General features: G+C 32.7%; 1 protein-coding gene and 1 long non-coding RNA gene across 5 annotated transcripts in view; one reads left to right on the top strand and one right to left on the bottom strand.

Moving 5' to 3' along the window:
• LOC116414175 (uncharacterized) overlaps positions 1 to 20,723 on the bottom strand; it is a 46,378-nt gene that overhangs the window by 4,750 nt on the left and 20,905 nt on the right. The window lies entirely within an intron of this gene.
• Positions 1 to 20,723, top strand: part of LOC100868045 (lachesin) — a 77,098-nt gene that overhangs the window by 36,939 nt on the left and 19,436 nt on the right. For 2 of the 3 annotated variants that reach the window (XM_086916580.1, XM_086916579.1), the window contains exons 2-3: positions 17,006 to 17,118; positions 20,007 to 20,289. In XM_086916580.1, the coding sequence (XP_086772706.1) occupies positions 17,006 to 17,118; positions 20,007 to 20,289 (396 nt within the window). The remainder of the gene's footprint in view (positions 1 to 17,005; positions 17,119 to 20,006; positions 20,290 to 20,723) is intronic. The other variant, XM_086916581.1, reaches the window with a different exon arrangement.

Below are 20,723 nucleotides of genomic sequence, written 5' to 3'. Positions count from 1 at the left end.
ACTTTATGGATCTGAATTATTCTTTTTGTATGAGAGATGAAGAAAGAATACGAATCTGTCTCTTCAGAAGGAGTGGCTTGTATTTTTGAGACTTTCTTCGCTTTCAAGTTTGAAAATTTGATGGATCCAGATCATTTTTTTGGGTGAAAGATGAATAATGAATAAGAATTTATACAGAATTGCCTCCTCAGGGGTTTTTTGTATTTTTGAGGCTTTTTGAAGATTTGATGGATCTGAATTATTCTTTTGTATGAAGAATGAGTAAAAATTTGTACAAGGTGTCTCTTCAGAAGGGATGGCTTGAGGCTTTCTCTATTTTTAAGTTTGAAGATTTGATAAATCAAGATAATTCTTTTATGCATGAAAATGTGTGAGAGATAAAGAATGAATAGAAGTTTATACAGAATGTTTCTTCAGAAGAAATGGTTTGTGTATTTTTGAGGCTTTTTAAAGACTTTGGATCTGAATTATTTTTTTGTATGAAAAATGAAGAAAGAATGAGAACTTGTACAGCGTGTCTCTTCAGAAGGAATGATTTCTTTTGAAATTTTTTTATTTTCAAGTTTGAAGAATTGACAAATAGTATTTAGATAAAGAATGAATAGGAATTTGTACAGAACGTTTTCTCAAAAGGGATGGTTTGTTGATTTTTGAGGCTTTTTAAAGATTTAGTAGATCTAGATCATTCTTTTGTATGAGATTCTGTATGAGTTTTTTGAAATTTTTTTATTTTCAAGAGTTGACAAATAGAAGTTAGTGCAATAACGCATGAAAGATGAACAATGAATAAAAATTTCTAAATTCCAAAAGCATTTCTTGTTCCTTCAGAAGAAGTGATCTGTATTTTTGCAGCATTTTGAAGATTTGATGGATCTGAATTATTCTTTTGCATAATATATATATAAAATACAATTATAATATAATAAAATATAATTATCCTTTTGAAAGATGAAGAAAGAATAAGAATTTGTACAGGATGCTTCTTCAAAAAGGATTTATATTTTAGCTTATATTTTTGAAGCTTTCTCTGCTTTCAAGTTTGAAGATTTGATGGATCCAGATAATTTTTTTGTGCAAAAAATGAAGAATAAAAATTTGTACAGGATGCATCTTCAAAAAAGGTTATCAAGTACTTCATATTTTTGAGGCTCTCTCTGTTTTTAAGTTTGAAGATTTGGTGGATCCAGATCATTTTTTTGTGCAAAAAATGAAGAATAAAAATTTGTACAGGATGTATCTTCAAAAAAGGTTATCAAGTATTTCATATTTTTGAGGCTCTCTCTGTTTTTAAGTTTGAAGATTTGGTGGATCCAGATCAATTTTTTGTGCAAAAAATGAAGAATAAAAATTTGTACAGGATGCATCTTCAAAAAAGGTTATCAAGTACTTCATATTTTTGAGGCTCTCTCTGTTTTTAAGTTTGAAGATTTGGTGGATCCAGATAATTTTTTTGTGCAAAAAATGAAGAATAAAAATTTGTACAGGATGCATCTTCAAAAAAGGTTATCAAGTACTTCATATTTTTGAGGCTCTCTCTGTTTTTAAGTTTGAAGATTTGGTGGATCCAGATAATTTTTTTGTGCAAAAAATGAAGAATAAAAATTTGTACAGGATGCATCTTCAAAAAAGGTTATCAAGTACTTCATATTTTTGAGGCTCTCTCTGTTTTTAAGTTTGAAGATTTGGTGGATCCAGATAATTTTTTTGTGCAAAAAATGAAGAATAAAAATTTGTACAGGATGCATCTTCAAAAAAGGTTATCAAGTACTTCATATTTTTGAGGCTCTCTCTGTTTTTAAGTTTGAAGATTTGGTGGATCCAGATAATTTTTTTATGCAAAAGATGAAGAATGAAGCATTCGTACAGAGTGCACCCTCTACAGAAGGGGTGGTTTTTAATCTTTTTCGTTTTTTTTTTTTGAAGATGCGACGTTGGACTATTCTCTTGTGTGAAATATGTGAAAGATGAAGAATAAGAATTCGTACGAGGTCTGTCTCTTCAAAGGGGGTAGTTTATACTTTTGAGGCTTCCACTGCTTTCAAGTTTGAAGATTTGATGGATCTGGATCGTTCCCTTGCGCGAAAGATGAAGAATGAAGATGAGAATTTGTACAGAGTGGTAGTTTATATTTTTGAGGCTTTCTCTGTTTTTTTAACTTGAAAGATTTGATGGATCGTTCTCTTGCGCGAAAAATGAAGAATGAATAAGAATTTGTCTCCTTGGAAAGGGTAATTTTTTTGAAATTTTTCCATTTTCAGTCTTGAAGTGTCGACAAATAGAATAAATTCGGATAAATTTTCTCTTAAATGCGTGGAAGATGAACAGCAAAGAATCGTTTCACTTTTGAAAAAGAAGTGTATTCGAAGAATATTAAATTCGCAAATTCATCGAGCACGTTTTATCATTAAAATTAAAACAAAGTTCAATCAATTAATATGTCAAACTACTGTTGAACAATTTGCAAAACGTATCGTTTTAATATTATACATAAAAATAAAAAATTATTAAAAAATTTCCTTGTGATTATCCGAAAAAAAAAAAAAAATAATCATTCTACAATTAAGCGTAATATCTATGGACAAACCTGTTCAAAACTATTCAAAATTTCTACCTTCGGAACATGTAATAATAAACTTGATTAATAAATAAGAAAAATGCGCAGCGTGCAATGCGAAAATTTTTCGAAAAAATTTCGAAATGCGCACTTTTCGAAAAACGTCTGGAAACACGTATAAAATTATCCTTTTCAACGGTCAAAAGAGTTTCACTTCAACGACACAATCGTCCCCCCTAAACTACGCGAAACTAGCCATAAAAAAGGAAAAAAAAAAAAAAAAAAAAGAAACGTCCAAAAGATATATATCCGGAACCGGGAAATAAAGAAGAATCTCGAGAATTGCAGAGACAATGGAACGAGGATGGAGAGAGAAACATTAGAAACAAAGGAAACCGTTGCCGAGTAAAATCAAAAGATTGAAAAAAAAAAAAAAATAAATAAAAAAAAAAAATCGTACGATTTAAAAGAGAGAAAGGATTTTTTTTTCGAAGTGCACGCACGTGCGAAATCGGAGGAATTAAGCGGAAAGAGAGGAGAGCCGCAGGAATCCACAGGTGCGGGGCAAAATCCTTTTGTACGACCTTCCTGTCCCCTCCTTCCTGTTGTCGTTTCACTCTCGAACCCCATTCACGGCGGCCATTTATCGAGATCGCGGAGGGTGCGCCCCCACGAACGCTTCACAAATTGGCATAGATAATCTCGAAACCGAAATTTTCCTCGATCCTTCTAATGGTAATAAGATTCCGTGCAAAAGTGCGTTTTCTCGTTCACGAGGAACGGATAAATGGTGTAAGGGTTGAAAAGATAATGATAATGATAATGGTAATCAATAGTTGGAGGAACGTGTCTATGCGAGCAAAGTTTTATTAACTTCGAGATGGATCGTGTACGGAGTGATTTGTTTCTCGCTTGGAAAACTCATTTGAACGAGGGCGAAATCGAATTTTCGTTTCTTTGAATTATAATTTTCGATTTTAAGAAAAAAAATTTCAGTTCAGAATTTAACGTTCTATCATCGCAGGTTATTATTGTAAAAATGGTTTCGAGATGAAATTGAAACTCATCCCCCCCACCCTAAAGTGATTTCTCGTTTACGAGAAAATTGCTTTAAAATATGTGTTCTACGTGTATGTGTGAAAAGTTTCGTTAAAATTAGAATTTTCGAGTTAAGTGAATTTCCCTGTTATAAATTAATTTTCGAATACTTTCATCAGCCATCGTATGTATATACTATATATATATATATATATATAATTATTTCGATATATATAAGTATTTCGACATAGAATCGTTTTTTGATATTGTGTATATTTTATTATCGTAAAATAAGAAACGTGTGTGTGAAAAATGAATATAAACCCCAAGGGTTAAGACTTTATATAGGTACTATAAGAATACTAAAATAAAATTCTATTATTGTAAGTTCTATTCTCGAATATTATGTATATTATGTATATGAAAAAAAAAATCAATCTACGAATTCGATCGCGTAAATATTTCGCGTTCCTGTTTTTCCATACAAAATTGTTGATCGAAATCAATTTTATTTCATTTTTATTTTATATTTTATCGCCGTGAAACAAAATATTTATCGAAAATTGACTATAATTCAATTCGGCTATATATAATTTTCACCGTCCGACAATAATATATAATTTCAAATATCCATTCTCCCTCAAGAATTCCATTTCGCACGAATATATCTCTCTATATTCCAATACAGAAATTCTTCGACACGTGTCTTTTATCTTTTTAATATCTACTATGAGATAAAACGGAAAATACCACAAAAATCGAATCGAAGATAAAAGATATTCTCAGCCAAAGAATCAATCTACGAATTTCGATGTCTTTTCGTTATTTCGCAAAAAAAAGAAAAAAAAGAAAAGAGAGAAAAAAATTTTCAATTTACATTTTAATTCGCCTGTAATTAAACGCGTAATTCCTCTTCACCTGTTGCTGCAGTTTCGATCTCTAGAGAGGGGAAATAGGAGAAAGAAGAAGGAACACATACTATATATATACACATATATATATATTACGTGTAGCGCAAGGGAAAAATTAGTCACGTGCCTGTTATGTATGCGTAGCAACGATTTCTAGTGTATTCTGCCAATTTCTGAGTAAATGAGTAAAGGAAGTCGTGACGATTTTAAATACAAGATTCCCTTAAATGAAACTGGTACGTGACCGGATTCCAGTTTCTTCCCACTCTGCAAACGTATAATTCTATACCCGTGCCATTTGAAACGCGGCTGTCACGTAAAATTGGAATTCTGGTTACGGGATTTTCGTACTGCTATCCCCACCTTGTTATTATACGGGAGATAGATACGCATGCGCATTCCAATTTTCTCTAACGTGTTATTAAATCGAGTGGAACAGTAGTAAGAACGAATCTATATAATATATTTAAATTAACGCCGGGTTTATTTCTTATACGTGCCTCGATAAATGTTATCACGATCGAATTACGATCATTATTATTATTATTATTATTATTATTCGTAGCGAGAAATGTTTCGATGGAATATTGAATAGGTGTTATATTTTTTTTTTTACCCAGTTTTTAATTCTCTATAAAGAAAATTACTTTAAGCAATTATTTATTGAAATGTTTGAATAAATTGATTCGCTCTTCGTTTAACGCTATAGTTATATGCTATTTGATTATTATTATGTTTCGAACAATAAATTATTGAGATAACTTATCGATGTAACTTTATTTAATTATTTTGCCTATCTATCTAGATTCCATTTGTATCTTTTACACTTTTTGAACTGATAGAATAATAATAGACGTCTCATCGTTTTGTAATCGACATATTGATCGATATTTTACAACGTTCGTTTATGCTATGTTCCTTTCTAATCTTTATTTTTAACGTTAATCGAATGCTTTTTGTGAACAATTAATAAATAAATGTAATTGTTAATAGTGAGCGAGTGAAAATCTCTTAATTTAATCATTTTTTGACATCGATAAATCTTCCTTTTACAGACAATTAAAAACTGTTAAAAATTCAGGATTATTATAAAACGGTGGATATAAATTTTTATAGAAATGTACAAAGGAGAATTGTAAAAATGAAACGAAAATTTGTGTGTTATATATTAATGGCGACAATCATATTGAACGTGTGTGAATACCTGAAAATTCTTTTCCACGCACACAACGTAAGGCAGGGAATAACGCTTAGGTTGACAACTTTCGATATTTACTCCCAAGAGTATTTTCCGCAAATTGATATCATTTTGAAAGTGACTTTCACCCTCAACGCAGTAAGAACAACAAATAAACCAACTTTGAAAAATTTTTCAAAAATTTTCTCAAATATATCCTAAAACTGTGCCACCCCGAAGTTTTATAATTTATTAGAAATTTAAATCAAGAAGAAAATTAATAATAATAATAAAAAAAGACATCTCAATTCCTTCTTTCAAAAAAAATTTTAATTTAAATTTAAAAAAAAAAAACTTCCCAACTTAAATCTCTAAATTACTAAAAACCTATTAAAAAAAAAAAAACTTAAATTTCTCCTCTCAAAAAAAACTTGATTTAAATTTCAAAAAAAAAAAAAAAGGAAAATCTTCTCGACTTAAATTTCTAAATTACTGATTCTAAATTGTTAAAAGTTTAAATTAAGAAAAAAAATTACTAAAAAAAAAAAAAAAAAATCTCAATTTTTCCTCTCCAGAAAAATATCTTCTTAACTTAAATTTCTAAATTAATAATTCTAAGTTATTAAAAATTTAAATCAAGGAGAAAAATATTACAAAAAACGACCTCAATTCTTTCTCCCATGAAAAAAATCTTCTCAACATAAATTTTCTGAATTACCAATTTTAAATTATTAAAAATATAAATCAAGAGGAAAACTGCTATAAAAAAAAAAAAAAAAAAAAAAAACTACAAAAAACAAACCTCAATTCCTTCTCTCAAAAAATTCATCCATCCCTAAACACTCAACCCACCGTGCATCTAACGATCCTTAAACAAGTGTGGACGCGGCTTTACGTCTAAGTACAGGCCACTTTACGATTCGATATCATTTCGAGCATAAGACGTGCAGGTACAGGACGTGGGCTCGCGAGGGGAAAAATCGATCGAGGTCGAGGAACAAGGAATTCCCGAAAGGGGATTTTCTTCTGCTCCACCGAGCTCATCTTTTCCCCCACCTCTTCCACCTGTCTGTCTCTCCCTTCCTTCTTCTCGTTAGCACAACTACTTTCTCTCTCTCTCTCTCTCTCTCTCTCTCTCTCTCTCTCTCTCTCTCTCTCTCTCTCTCTCTTCTCTCGTGCCCGCATTTCAGAAAGAATAAAAAACAAAAAAAAAAGGGAAAATGGAGAAAAAAGTGTGTGTGTGTATGTGTATATGTGTATCGAGGGATCGTTTCGATGATTAAGATAGACTGTTCTTTTTTTTTTTCAGCCGAGCTGAAAAAAAAATGAGTCTTTCATAGGATACGTTTCACCACTAATCGTAATGACGTTCGATCGGTGGTGGTTTCGGTGGTGTGTCGTCGAATGCGCTCGATGACACGTTTTTTCCTCCTCTGTATTAATATTGAGGGAGACATAATGTATGCATGTATGGGTTAAATATTTTGCATCGCGGAAACTGGGGGTAAATTATTATTTTCTTTTTTTTTTCTTCTTCTTTTTCATCGCGTTTTTTAGATTGGAAGATGGAATGTATATCCATAGGGAGGACAGTTTCTCTCTTTTCGATCTAAAAGGGGTAAAAATTGAGGAGAAATGAATTTTTTAAGAAGGTATTTAAGAAAGATTAAGAATAATCGAAAAGATGATTATTTTTTCAAGTTTTTCGCCAAAAAAAAACCCTCGATTTTACGCAAGATTTAATTTTGTTAAGAAGAAACAACAGAAAACAGTGAAATATTAGGGTAGTTGTAGGATAGTTTTGTTTTCAGTCTTGATGAAAAAAAAAGTGGCACACGATTAAGAAGAAATGGGAGAAATGGAGAAATTTTTACAATATTTAAGAAAGATTAGGATAGTTTTCAGTTTTCAATCTAAAAGGTAAAAGAGTTACGGTTAAGAAGAAACGAAGATGGAAATGAATAAATTTTTTCGTTATTTGGAAAGTTAGAATATTGGAATAAAGGCATAATTTTCTTTCCATCTCGAGAGAAAAAATTGGAGAAAAATCAGAGATCGGAATACTTCGACAGGTTTTTTGAAATTGTGATATTATACATTCCATACTTGTAAATTAAAGATAAACAGGCGTATGCACGATACACGATTTTTTGGTTATTAAACTTCAAAGTTGTTATAAATATATGATTTTATGATTATAAATACGTGCACGTGTAATTTTCACGTGTAACGAAAGAGAAAATTTTGTAAAATGATGGAATTCCAAAATAATACATTTAACTCGATCCAAAATTGATTATAAAATTTAAGTGGTTGAAATTATTTTAATTCGTCATCGTTTTAATATCAAACACGTGCCATATTGATATTGTGCTACGTTAATTTTTGATTACAATAATAATGATAACGATAACAAAGGTACACGTAAAATTACACATAGAATTTAATCAAATTTTTTTCTCAATTAAATAACGTACGTTTCCACGATACGTTACGTAAGATATTTATCGCGTATAACCTCAATTCATCACATCATGCGTTGCAACATCCTTTTATCATTTCATCCCAAAAACCATATTAAATCCACGAAATTAACATATAATATAAAATATTTTGCACAAATATAGCCACATAATTATCGAAATGCTCGCGCGATATTCCAATATATTTATCATCTCATCCTCGAATCCGTATCAAATCCAATTAACATATAACGTAAAATATTTAGCACAAATATCGCGCGTAACCTCAACGGATAATTATTGAAATGTTCGCACGATATTCCGATATTTATCATCTCATCCTCGAATCCATATCAAATCCACGAAATGAACGTATAACTTAAAATATTTAACACAAGTATCGCGCATAACCTCAAAAATTATTGAAACATTCTCACCATTCTTCCGAAATATTAATCCTTTTGTCATTTCATCCTCAAGTCAAATTATAACTTGTGTATAACTTGAAATATTAATAGCACAAGTATTGTTTATAACAATACAAAAAAACATCCTTTTTGTCATTTTTATCCTCAAAATCGTATCAAATACAATAACATTAACACAACATCCTTTTTATCATTTCATTTCCAAATTCACGTCAAATTAATTTGTACAACATAAAATATTTAGCACAAATATCGTTCATAACTTCAAAAATTATCGAAATCATTTTCACGATTCTTCCAAAACATTAATCACAAAATATTAATCGTCCTTTTTATCATTACATTCTCAAATCCACGTCAAATTAACGCGTATAACTCGAAATATTTGGCACAAGTAATACCTTCGTTCATAACCTCGAAAAATAATTATGGAAACGTTCTTACGATTCTTCCAAAATATCAATAATCGCAACATTCTTTTATCACTTTTTATCCCCAAATCCACATCAAATAAAATATTTAGCACGAAGTATCGAGTATAACCTCAACGCATTAATTATCGAAACGTTCGTGCGGAAAAAATATCAATTGTGCATCGCATCGTGCTTTCACCATCTCATCCCTGAGTCCACACGAAACTTTACGACGAAGTAAACCTCTCGATCATCGCGACGTCGATCCCAACGAAATATTTTTCATAAAGATACACATTTATCTTTCTCTTTCTCTCGCGCGCGCACGTTAACTCGGTCAAACGTTATAGCGCTATATTATTGTACGTGGTATATTTTCGCTTCGAACGTAACTAGGACAGGCGTTATACGTCACCGATTTTCATAATGATATCGCAATTAACTCTGATCTCTCTTCCCCCCTCTCTCTCTCTCTCTTTCTAACTGTATACAAGTCTCTCCTCCCTCTCTTTCTCTCTCACTCTCTCATCACTCCCTGGAGAAGACGCTCGGTTGTCGTTATTATTTCAGATGTATATTTATCCACGACGACGTTTTCTTTGACACACCCGCCGCCCCTCCTTCCTACCCTTGTATAATAATACACCTTCATCCCCTCCTTCGCCTCCTTCCCTCTCCTTCCCCTTTCTCCTTGCCTCGAAACACCGGATAACCGAAGGAAAAATAATCAATCATCCTCGACATTTCGCAATTTTCTCCTTTCGATCATTCCCACTCCTCTCCTTCCCCCCTCCTCTCCCTCCTCCTTTTGCTCGACTCGTGTTGTTCCCACGCGGGGAATACCCGTGAAACAAACTTGCTTCCAAGGAATTAATTCTCTCTCTCTCTGTCTCTCTCTCTCTCTCTCTCTCTTTCTCTCTCTCTTGTTTCTTTGATTTGGTTTGGAAGGTAGCACGAAGGAATGGAATGAAAGGTGGAATAATGGAAGATCGGGGGAAATCGATCGTTTCTTAATTTCGTAGAAATTAATCGATCGATATTATTGGTTCGAGAGAGTTCGCCTCGAGTTGGCTGGATGTTGGTCCAGGTTCTACACCGTATTAAACCGTATTTTCAACGAAGTGTTATGAGATGAGGACAACATATTTAATCGGTGCACTTCGAATTTTTTTTGTTTCCATTATTGAAAGATTCCGTGTCAGAGATGATTTTCCAATTCGTGTAAAATTAAATGTAAACGCGTGTGTTATTACTTTTGAAAAATGTGATGGATTATGGATTATGGATAATCGGTGTTGAAAATAGGAATTGGAAATAAAGATAAGATGCGATGGAATGAAATTTTGTATTTTAAAAATGAAACGTGAAAATTTAATGATATAATTTTATAAACGAATATTACGATGATTTTCTCCTTCTTTTGGAATTAAAAAAGTTATTATATGGAATTTGACGATGTAATTTTGTTGTTAAGATTTTTTAGTTTCTTTTTTTTTTTTTTTTTTTTTAAATTGGATGTTCGTACGTTTATCTAAAAATTTGCAATTTTGCCGTTGCGTCATTCTTTACTCGGGGAAGCAAAACGTGTGTATAAGAAATGATATATCGTATTTGGGATCCATGCCAAGTATTGATTCACCACTCGAAAACAATGAAAAAAGTTCGCATAAACACGAGTCTTATTTGATCTTGTTTACGAAACGTAGCAAATTTCTTGTTCTATTATTTGAAATCTTCATAGGGGATGATCCAATTCTTCTTTTGTTTATCTACAAAATTTTCATTCCGTCATTTGAAATCTTCGAAACAGGGGATGATTCGATTATCAATCAATTTTTGTACGAAAAGTTTCCAAATAAATTCTTATCCTATCATTTTCAAAATTTTCATCACAAGTGATGATTCGATTATCAATCTACTTTTGAACGAAAAATTTCCAAATAAATTCTTATTCCGTCATTTGAAATCTTCACAGGGGATGATTCGATTATCAATCGATTTTCGAGAGATAAATTTTCATTCCGCTATTTGAAATTTTCACAGAGGATGATCCGATTAACAGTCGACTTTTCGACGAAAAATTTCCAATTCTCATTCCATCATTTAAAATTTTCACGAGTGATGATTCGATTATCAATCTACTTCTGGACGAAAAATTCCCAATCAAATTCTCATTCCATCATTTGAAATTTCCACAAAAGATAATTCGATTATCAATGTATTTCTGGAACTTTCTAAATTTTCATTCCATCACTTAAAAACCGACCTTCACAGAAGATGATTCGATTCGATACTTTCCTTCCTAAAAACTTCCTTAATTCTTCTGACTTCCTGAAGGCCAAGAATTTTCAAACCAAAAAAAAAAAAAAAAAAATTGGATCATCATCGAGATCCCTTTCTTCTTCTTCTTCTTCTTCTTCTTTCTTTTTCAAAATATTAAATTGAAAATCACACGCCGTTTGTCACGTTTAAGGGAAATCCCTCGATTTACACACAATTCGTATGCGCAGAGATCGGGTCGCAATTACAGTAGCGTGGAGCTAGGTTTGAAATCCAGTTGGTTTCGACTCCTGGGTTTCTCAATGGTACGCTCGAACCTAATTCTCGGCTCGTCCAGCGCCCGTGTAGGACCTTAACTGTACTATCAGACCGACGTTTATCGTCACCCATTAAAGAAACAATTGGGTCGTTGCTCGCCATCTATCGCGTCGCAAACCACCTATTTGCAAAATCGAGAGAAAAGTTTTCCACCATTATCCCTCTCGTTTATCGACTTTTCCTTGAAGAAAGAAATATTTATTACAAATTTAATACAAAAAAAGAAAAAAAAAAACCAATTAGACAGCACATATTCTTGCGATTCCAAATATCTAATTTGGAAATAAGAAGAGAAAATGAGAACAATTTATTCTAACGTTGCTTTCATTTTTTTTTTTTTTTTTTCTTTTCAAAAGAAAAACAGTTCTTTAACGTGGTGGTTAAAGTAGCGTGAAAACGCTTACACACTTGTACGCTGTGAGTAAATGTTGGCTAACTGTGTGCGAGTCGAAGCGAGAGAGAAGAAAAGAAAGAAAGCAATGGTAATTCTTTAATTCTTTTTTGAGTCTCGGAAAAAGGGGGGAGGGGGGGGGGAAAGGGAGAAAAAAAGGAATGTTTAAATATGAAGTTAGCTTAGTGTGAAAATGTGCGTTATACAAGTAAAAAAGTCCAACTTGTAAGAAGAAGAGAAAGAAGAAAAGAAGAAAGAATGGAAACAATGTATTCCAATATTGGCTCAAAAGACAATCCTCCCTCTACGATCTCCCGCTTTCACGACAATTTTACCACAATCTTTCTCAATAAGTCTGAAATCTTCCGTCCCAACCTCCCCTCCAAAAAAAAAAAAAGAGAAAGGAAAAAAAACAGAAGAAAGAAAAAAAAAAAAAAGGAAGAAAAGTTTCCAACCACGGAAGCAATTTAGATATTACTTACGTGGAGAGTGGTTCTCTGCTGTCTGAAGAGAACTGACGAACAAGTGGAAGAGGGGAAAGAGTGAAAAAAATAAGACGTGAAAGGTGGTGGTGTGCTCGTCTGAAAGAAGAAAGAACGAGCGGAGCGAAGAGAGAGACGGAGACAGAGAGAGAGAGAGAGAGAGAGAGAGAGAAACACGGGAGCGAGGATAGAAAGCCGCATAAATGAAAACGCCTGTGAAAACATAAGGTATTCCAACCGAGGAAGAAATAGGCAGCGGAAGAAAAAACGAATGCATCCGATGTTTTTAACCCTCCTCTAAACCGCTAAATACCCGGCCATTTCGATGCCAAAGATGCACACTTTTCGAGGAAATTTTCGAATCTTCGAGGCGATATTATGCCGGCGTTGTACAGAATTATGAGAGGAGTCTTCCTTTGCAATCTTCGCCACTCTGTAAATATCCACTCTATAAATTATTTCGACGCGTAGATGTATTTTTCAAAGAGGAATCTTTTTCGAAAAAATTCTCTCGAAACGTTCGCCGGGATCACCGGAAGAAATCTCTCGATTTTTCCTTTGCTGTCTTCTTGATTCTATAGACACTTATCATTTCGATGCGGGGATGTATTTTTCAAAGAGGAATCTTTTTCGAAAAAATTCTCGAACCTTCGAAACGACCGGGATCACCGGAGGAAATCTCTCGGATTTTTCCTTTCCTCTTCATGGTTCTATAGACACTTATCATTTCGATGCAGAGATATATATATTTTCAAGAAATCTTTTTCGAAAAAATTCTCGAATCTTCGAAATATTTCGATCCGAAATTAGAATTACCAAGAAGAAATCTCTTTGGAATAGAATTAGAATTACTAGAATTACTAGAAATCCCAAAAAATTGTATCGTTGGTGGAAAGGCCTCAAACACGATATAGTTAATTTCTTTCTAATATTTTTAAAAAAATAAGAATGCAGTGGCAATTCAATTATTACTCCCCGATTCCTTCGAATCTCTTAAATCTTTCAAATGGTAAAACAGGATACGACAGAAATCGAGACGGGTATCGTGTGTTAATATAAGTGAATTTCGATTCAATTTTATTCCAATCTTCTTTTCCTCTTTCTTTATTTCCCTATTATTTTATTATTTATCGTTCGTATTCCCTGGTCGCACGTTGACAATTTACTCGGAAGCGTTAAAGGAGGTACGAATATTATTTCGACGACGAACGACGAGTTTTCCAATACTCGATCGGTAAGGAGGAAAAGATTGAAAGACACGTAGAAATGAAGATACGTGGGATGGGAGAAAGAAATCTCGAGTGGAAGTGTGCGAGACAAGAGTAATGTCGCCCTGTCCCGTTAACGCCCCCCTCCTCTTGAAATATTTTCTACCGTTGTTGCGGCTCGACAGCGGAATGTGTCGATAAGCTACGATTTAACTAGCTTCCGATTCGACGTTTCATTCTGTGCTAATTTAACCAGAAATTAAAATGTGACGTGAAAAATGTCGAAATTATACTAAAACGTCTTTCTCTTACATTTATATTCTAACTCTCTACCTATTAATATATTTGTCGAAAGCACGAAAGATCACGTGATTGATCTCTCGATTTGATTCGAGCAGTCTTTTAAAGGCTAAAAAAAAACATCGATTTAAAACGAAGCAGAGAAAAGCGTACTAAAAGAATATATATATATATATATATATATATATATATATATATATATTCATTCTTTAGAGAGATATTTTTATTCCACACAAGTCTATTACAATTTAAATGTTAATAAAAAGTTTAAAAGAGAAGAATGGATATTTGAGTGTGTTAATTTGAAAGGAAGAGACAAACTAAGAGATTGGTTTAGACAAATTTGGAGAAATGGTAAATGCAATTCCCGTGTCGACATTTCAAGTAGTAGTGACATTAACTGTATAAAATCTAATTGTAAATATCCAATTAGAACGAGTGCAGAGCACTGGACTAATAAATTAAATTTCAAGAAGTTCAAGGATGAAGAGGTTAGGAGAGAAGAAAGAAAACACGTGTCGATCTTATTGCATTGCTGGATGATTTTCTGTAATTTCGACGTTCGAAATTGTCTATATTAACCTCTCAACGATCGTAACCGTATCTGACACGTGGACGGCGAGCAGTGCAAAATGCACAAGTCTGAATGAGGTACGAGCAAGGTCACGTTAAAAATGTAACGTGGTTGGCTGTGTATTGTATCGTGTTTTAAAATTGATCGTACTGATCAAGGTTTTTAAAACATTTCATACACCATTAAAAAGTTGTATTTTCACATAAATATACGTTTTCTTTCTTGAGTGTTTTATATCCTATTAAAAAATTATACATTTTTTATATTTTCGGATATTTTTCTATTTTACAGATATTATATTCGTGAATTATTTTAGAGAGACTAAAATAAATACGAAGATTTATCTAAGCTATCTCAATCTATCAAACATTAATTATTCGTAACTTAATAAATAAATCTGGATTGACATTTTTGTTTGACATCAACTTTTGTCTTTGTTTTGGTATCTAAAATCGACTTTCCAGAAAATATCTTACAAATGTATCAACACCCTGTAGATATGTTTACGTAACCTGATACGTGTATATTATTTACACTCTTGCTTAAAACTTTAGATATAACACAGTTTTATAGAATCGTTTCATAACAACTTAAAAAGAAAAAGGAAGAAGAAAAAGAAGAAATTAGATTATATAATTTAACGCAAAAAATTTGTTTGTAACAAAGCAAAGTAATTATACTTTTGATATATTTGTGATTCTACATTGATTTCGAATTAACAGCAAAATCGATAAAACGTTTGACCGATATTTCTCTCTTTTTCTCCTTTTTTCTTTTTAAACGGTTCGAAAATTAAAATTAAACTTAATTAAAATGTTATTTAACATCGTATATCGTTTGTATTTTCGATTAAATCCGATACATTTTAAATATGGAAGCGAATAAAAAATTTTTCCTTTTTTTTTTTTTTTTTTTTTTATATCGAAAACTATAACTATAACGGCGTAAAAACACATGGGAAAGCTTCTACAGGTGTACGATGCTGTAATCTTATCACGTTGTTCTCCATTTTACTCCGGTTACCGTCACCCCCAGGCTTTGCCTGCACTTCTGCCTACGAGCAATGGGCGACTCTCTCTCTCTCTCTCTCCTTTCCCTCCCCCTCCTCCTCCTCCTCCCTTTCCCGCCATTCAACCGAGCAGCCTGGCTTTAAACATTCAACCAGTCTGTCAATCTATCATCCCTGCGGCAGAATTTCGCCACCTAGTTGCTCAATTGTTTGATATCGCCACACGCTGAATCACCGATCATGCCGGCTTACTTCTGTTGTCGTTTTTTATAATTTGATCTTTTATTACATTTCTTTTTTTCCATCGTGCGACGATTTCATTATTATTATTATTATTATTATTATTATTATTGTTGTTGAGATTAAATTTAAAACAGATGAAAATTTATTTTCGCACTTTAAGAGTCTATTATTTCAATTAAAGGTAAATGTAATTAAGTTATTATTGTTTGACTATTTAATTTTCCGGCAATCTGGAAGAGTAGTTAAAAAAATTTTTTCTCGAATCAGTGAATGGAATTGAAGAAGATGCCGAGTTTCGATATTTGTTTCGATAATGAACGATTTTGATTGATCTTAATAATGTTAATAAAATTTTTTTTTATTTCAATTTAATTTGTTTTTGACGAAAGAATGTTAAGTGATATATTTAAATTTTGACATTTATTTCAAAACAATCGTATTACATCGATATTCAATATTATTTAATTTCCAATCTTCGAAATTTTTTATATACCTTGATGCAATTCGAGTTCGACGAAAAAAAAAAAAAAAAAAGAAGAAATATAAAAAACTTCGAACTCTCGTCATTCACGATTTTTTAACGTTATACTTAATGCTTCCATCCACCAGTTACGTGATGCATATTTCATATTTCATACATCAAACGTGCACGGTATTACGAGATCACACGAGAAGCGGTTTGCAAGTCGATCGACATTTACCACGGCAAATGATCATTTACCAATCCGGCTCCGCTAACTTTTCGATTGGTTAGCTTGGAAAAACTCGAAGGAACGTGCCTCGGATGACGTTGACAAGATACTACCCCTTGATGATGTTACCCCTCTCGTTGTTACACTCTCGTGCAGTCTTTTGATATTCTACTACAATCGATTGTATACGTAATCCAATCTGGTGTACGTTTCATGCTCTTTGAGTATCAAGCTCCTCCTCGTTTCACTAATGTACGCGCCTCGCTGCAGAAGCGGGAGATATCTCTTGTAGGGTCGCTGATGTAGATAAGGGTAGTTTTGCATCCTCCAAGAAGAGTTGGGTGGAAATACACGAGAGAATCGATGCGACAAATTTTTGCATCGAATGTACTTGCATAAGAAGGTTATATATATGTAGTCGTTCGAGAAAATTCCGTTCAATTCTCGATTTTCTTCATTTTTTTTTTTTTTTTTTTTTTTTTTAATAAAGAAATTTTGTTTGGAATCGTTTGTTATTTTTTTCAGATTCGAGCACAATTTCGGGACCTGTGTTCATCGCCCCAGTTGGAAATCAAACGGCTGCTATTGGTCGCGAAGTTGTTTTCTCTTGCAGTGTTCGTAATATCGGGAAATACAAGGTAATTGAAATGCGAAATGTGTGTATTCGTTAATTTAGGGTAATGATTTTGCCACTGTTTTATCGACGGACGGTAATTGATATTAGAGAGTTCTAATAATAATATCCGACGAGAGGCAAAAATTGATTTTCATTCTTTTCTTTCTTTCTTTCTTATTACTTTCTTTTAATATTCTCTATTCAACGAACGATCGCTTAATCTTTGGTGTCAATCTACAACAACAACAACAACAACAACACGTTACACGTGGAACACGTACACAATACTCAAACGAAATCACTCAAATCTTAGGAGCTTAAAAACTTGACAGAACAAAAACAAAAAAGAAAAAATACCGATTTTATTAACAATTCTTCTTTTCCTTCTTCCTCCAAACCAAATATAATCCAAATATAGCTACAAATTTTACAAATATAGCAACAAATTTCTAAAATTAGTCCAAAAAATTGCGCTTAAATTATCGTTACGTTAAAAAAAAAGTGAGAAAATTCTTCCATCTTCGAAGCCACCTTCCCTCCAATTGAACAAAATATCAAAACAAATCATGATCGAATCAACTCGAGACTCAATTACATCAAAAAACAAACAAACAAAAATATCTCTATATTGATTATCAAATATTCATATGCATATATGAAGAAAATCTTCCCTCCAATATTAACGAAATACCACTTAATTGCATAAAAAAAAAAGAAAGAAAGAAAAAAAAAACAGAGAAAAAGAAAAAAAATATTCCACCTATCACATTCCCACTATCAAGTTTATACGTAGACATTGGCGAGAAAATTCTTCCACCTTCCATCCTACCAATCCATCCTCCCTCCAACGTTACCTATATTTAGTAATAAGTTTCTCGATCGAAATCTATATATATGTATTGGTTGAGGAAGGAATGAAACGGATGAGGAAAAGCGCGAAGAGGCAGATGGCGTGGTGATACGTGTGTGTGCGCGCGCATTGGAGAGAGAAAGAAAGAAAGAGAGAAAGAAAGAAAGAAAGGAAGGAAGAGACGGAGAAGACACATTTTCCCTGGCGACTGATTCCAGCCCGTAAAGTATCCTAGCCAGATGAAATATTCGGTCTATAGAAAGCCACTCAAGGCAGCTTGGCAGCCAGGGATGGATTAAGATAAGCTCGGGCCCTTCCCCTGCCCAGTCAGATCCAAATAGTTTCCGGAGATCTTTTATGAGGGGAGATGGCAGCCAAACTTATAAATGTTGTTTTACTTTCGTATTGTCTCTCGAATCGAGCGATTCCAAGATGAATATTGGATTATGGCATACAGGGTTAAAAGATTAATTTGATCTTTGCATTTGAAATTTTTTCTTTCTTCTTTTCCTCTTCTTCTTCTTTTTTGATTATTTGTTCATTGCGTTTATTGTTTCGATTCCGTATTCTCGCTCGAATTAAACGAAGATGCATTTGAAATTTTTTCTTTCTTTTTTTCTTCTCTTTTCGTGTGTTATACGTTTATTGCATTATTGTTTTATTTTAGCAGTCTGTCGAAGATGAATTATTGGCTTATAACATGAAGAATTAAAAAATTAATTTGATCTTTGCATTTGGAAGTTTTTCTTCTTCTTTTCTTCTCTTTTCGGCCGATGTGTTACGTGTTTATTGCATTATGATTTCATTTTCATATTGGGTCAAAGATAAGTATTGGATTATGGCCCAAAGCAGGATCGATGGAAATTTAATTTGATCTTTGCATTTGAAAATTTTCTTCCTTTTATTCCTATTATATTTTATTTTCGTATTATCGTCTCTCAAATCGAACGATTCGAAGATAGATCGATAGGATTAATTTGATTTTTCCTTTTTTTCTTCTTCTTTTCTCAAATTTGAACGTTCGATAAAAATTAATTTAATTCTAAACTTTTCTTCTTTTTCTCTTCCGTTCGGCCGACTCAATTATATCGATTCATTTTGAAAATATAATATAATTCAATTGTATACGTATTTTGAAAAAAATTATTGACAATTATATTAAAAAATTTTTCTCGTGTATTTTTATCAAATTCTGCTCCATTTTACAATTACACGGAATATGTATTTTATTTACTCTCCTCGTAATCCCATTCACAATTCTTTCCTCCTCGTTATTCGTCAATTTTGAATATAAATATCGATGGATTATCGAATAGAAATCGACAACGTTCAAGATTAAAAATAATAAATTCAATCGATCCTCTGTTTTGTTCTCGCATTCTTTTTTTTTTTTTTTTTCAACTAAACTAAAAACAGGATGTAATATAATTATTAATCGTAGAAATAAAATTTTCAATAAAACCTGCCAATTATATTATCGGATTATAGCAATTTCAATTACATTCAATCATAATAAAAAAAAAAAAAAAAGTATCGAATAATATTCCTAAATAAAAACTCAATATCCTTTGACGAAAAATCAATATCCTTATCCCTCTTAAACGCAATTAATTCAATACAATCGGAGAAACTGAATTCCTTGAAAAACAAAAATTACGATTTCAATCACGTTCAATCGTAATAAAAAGGAATAATATCCACGATAATTTCTACAAACAAAACCACTGCCAACTCGAAAATTCTATAATTTCATTAGAAACAAGTAAACGAACGAATACCAAAAAATATATTTCAAACACACGCAAAGTCTTTTCATCTCACATCATAATTTAATATCACGATTAAACAAAGATAGATTATATGAACATCCACTTGTTTACAATTATCAAATCATTTACCTGTTACTAGCCTATATATATATATATAAGCTAGTTTCCAGCATTTATCTTATCCATGAACACAATTCTCGAAGCAAAAGGTTGGAGGAGAGAAAAATTCTTGGATTTTCTGAAATATCGAGTGGAAGTTGATGAGATGAGACACGAGAACGAATTTTGCAGGTTGGCTGGCTACGGGCCTCTGACCAGACGATTCTCTCGGTGCACACGAGGACGGTGACGCACAATGCGCGTATCTCGGTCTCGTACGAGTCGAGCGGGTGTTCCGGGGCCGCGGGCGGAAGCGCGTTCGGCGTGACAGGAAGTAGCCAAGCCGCGGAGGAAGTGGTGAACGGCACGTGGCGGCTCCACATTCGCCAGTTGAAGGAGTCGGACAGAGATTGTTACATGTGTCAGATTAACACCAGCCCCATGATATCCGAATTGGGGTGTTTGGACATTCTTGGTGAGTCACCGCATGCCCCGCGTCTATTTTCTTTCGGACGATCGATATCTTTCGCAAATTTTTTCATTTGTTTTGAGAATTTAAGCGTGCCATTTGGATCGACTTTTCGACAAATTTTCCGATTTTCGTTTTTAAGGATGGTTAGTTAGGTTATTTGTTGTATTTTTATTCGCGTGGACAAATTTTCCAATTTTGGTTTCCAATTTTGGTTTTTACGAGTGGTTAAGTGTATTGTATTTTTTTTTTTTTTTGGCATGGACGTTGATCGATCGATTTTACTTTTCAAAAAATATTCTAATTTTGGTTTTTAGAATGGTTTTTTTTGTGTGAATGATCGATTTTACTTTTCAACAAATTTTCAGATTTTGGTTTTTAAAGATGGTTAAGTGAATTTATTGTATTTTTTTCGTGTGGACAAATTTTCCAATTTTGGT

Source organism: Apis florea, unplaced genomic scaffold (genome assembly GCF_048593485.1).
Source record: "Apis florea isolate Af1SG1 unplaced genomic scaffold, ASM4859348v1 contig_3802_pilon, whole genome shotgun sequence".
Classification (NCBI taxonomy): domain Eukaryota; kingdom Metazoa; phylum Arthropoda; class Insecta; order Hymenoptera; family Apidae; genus Apis; species Apis florea.
Note: the sequence above shows the minus strand (reverse complement) of the source record. Positions and strands in the feature narration are given on the sequence as shown.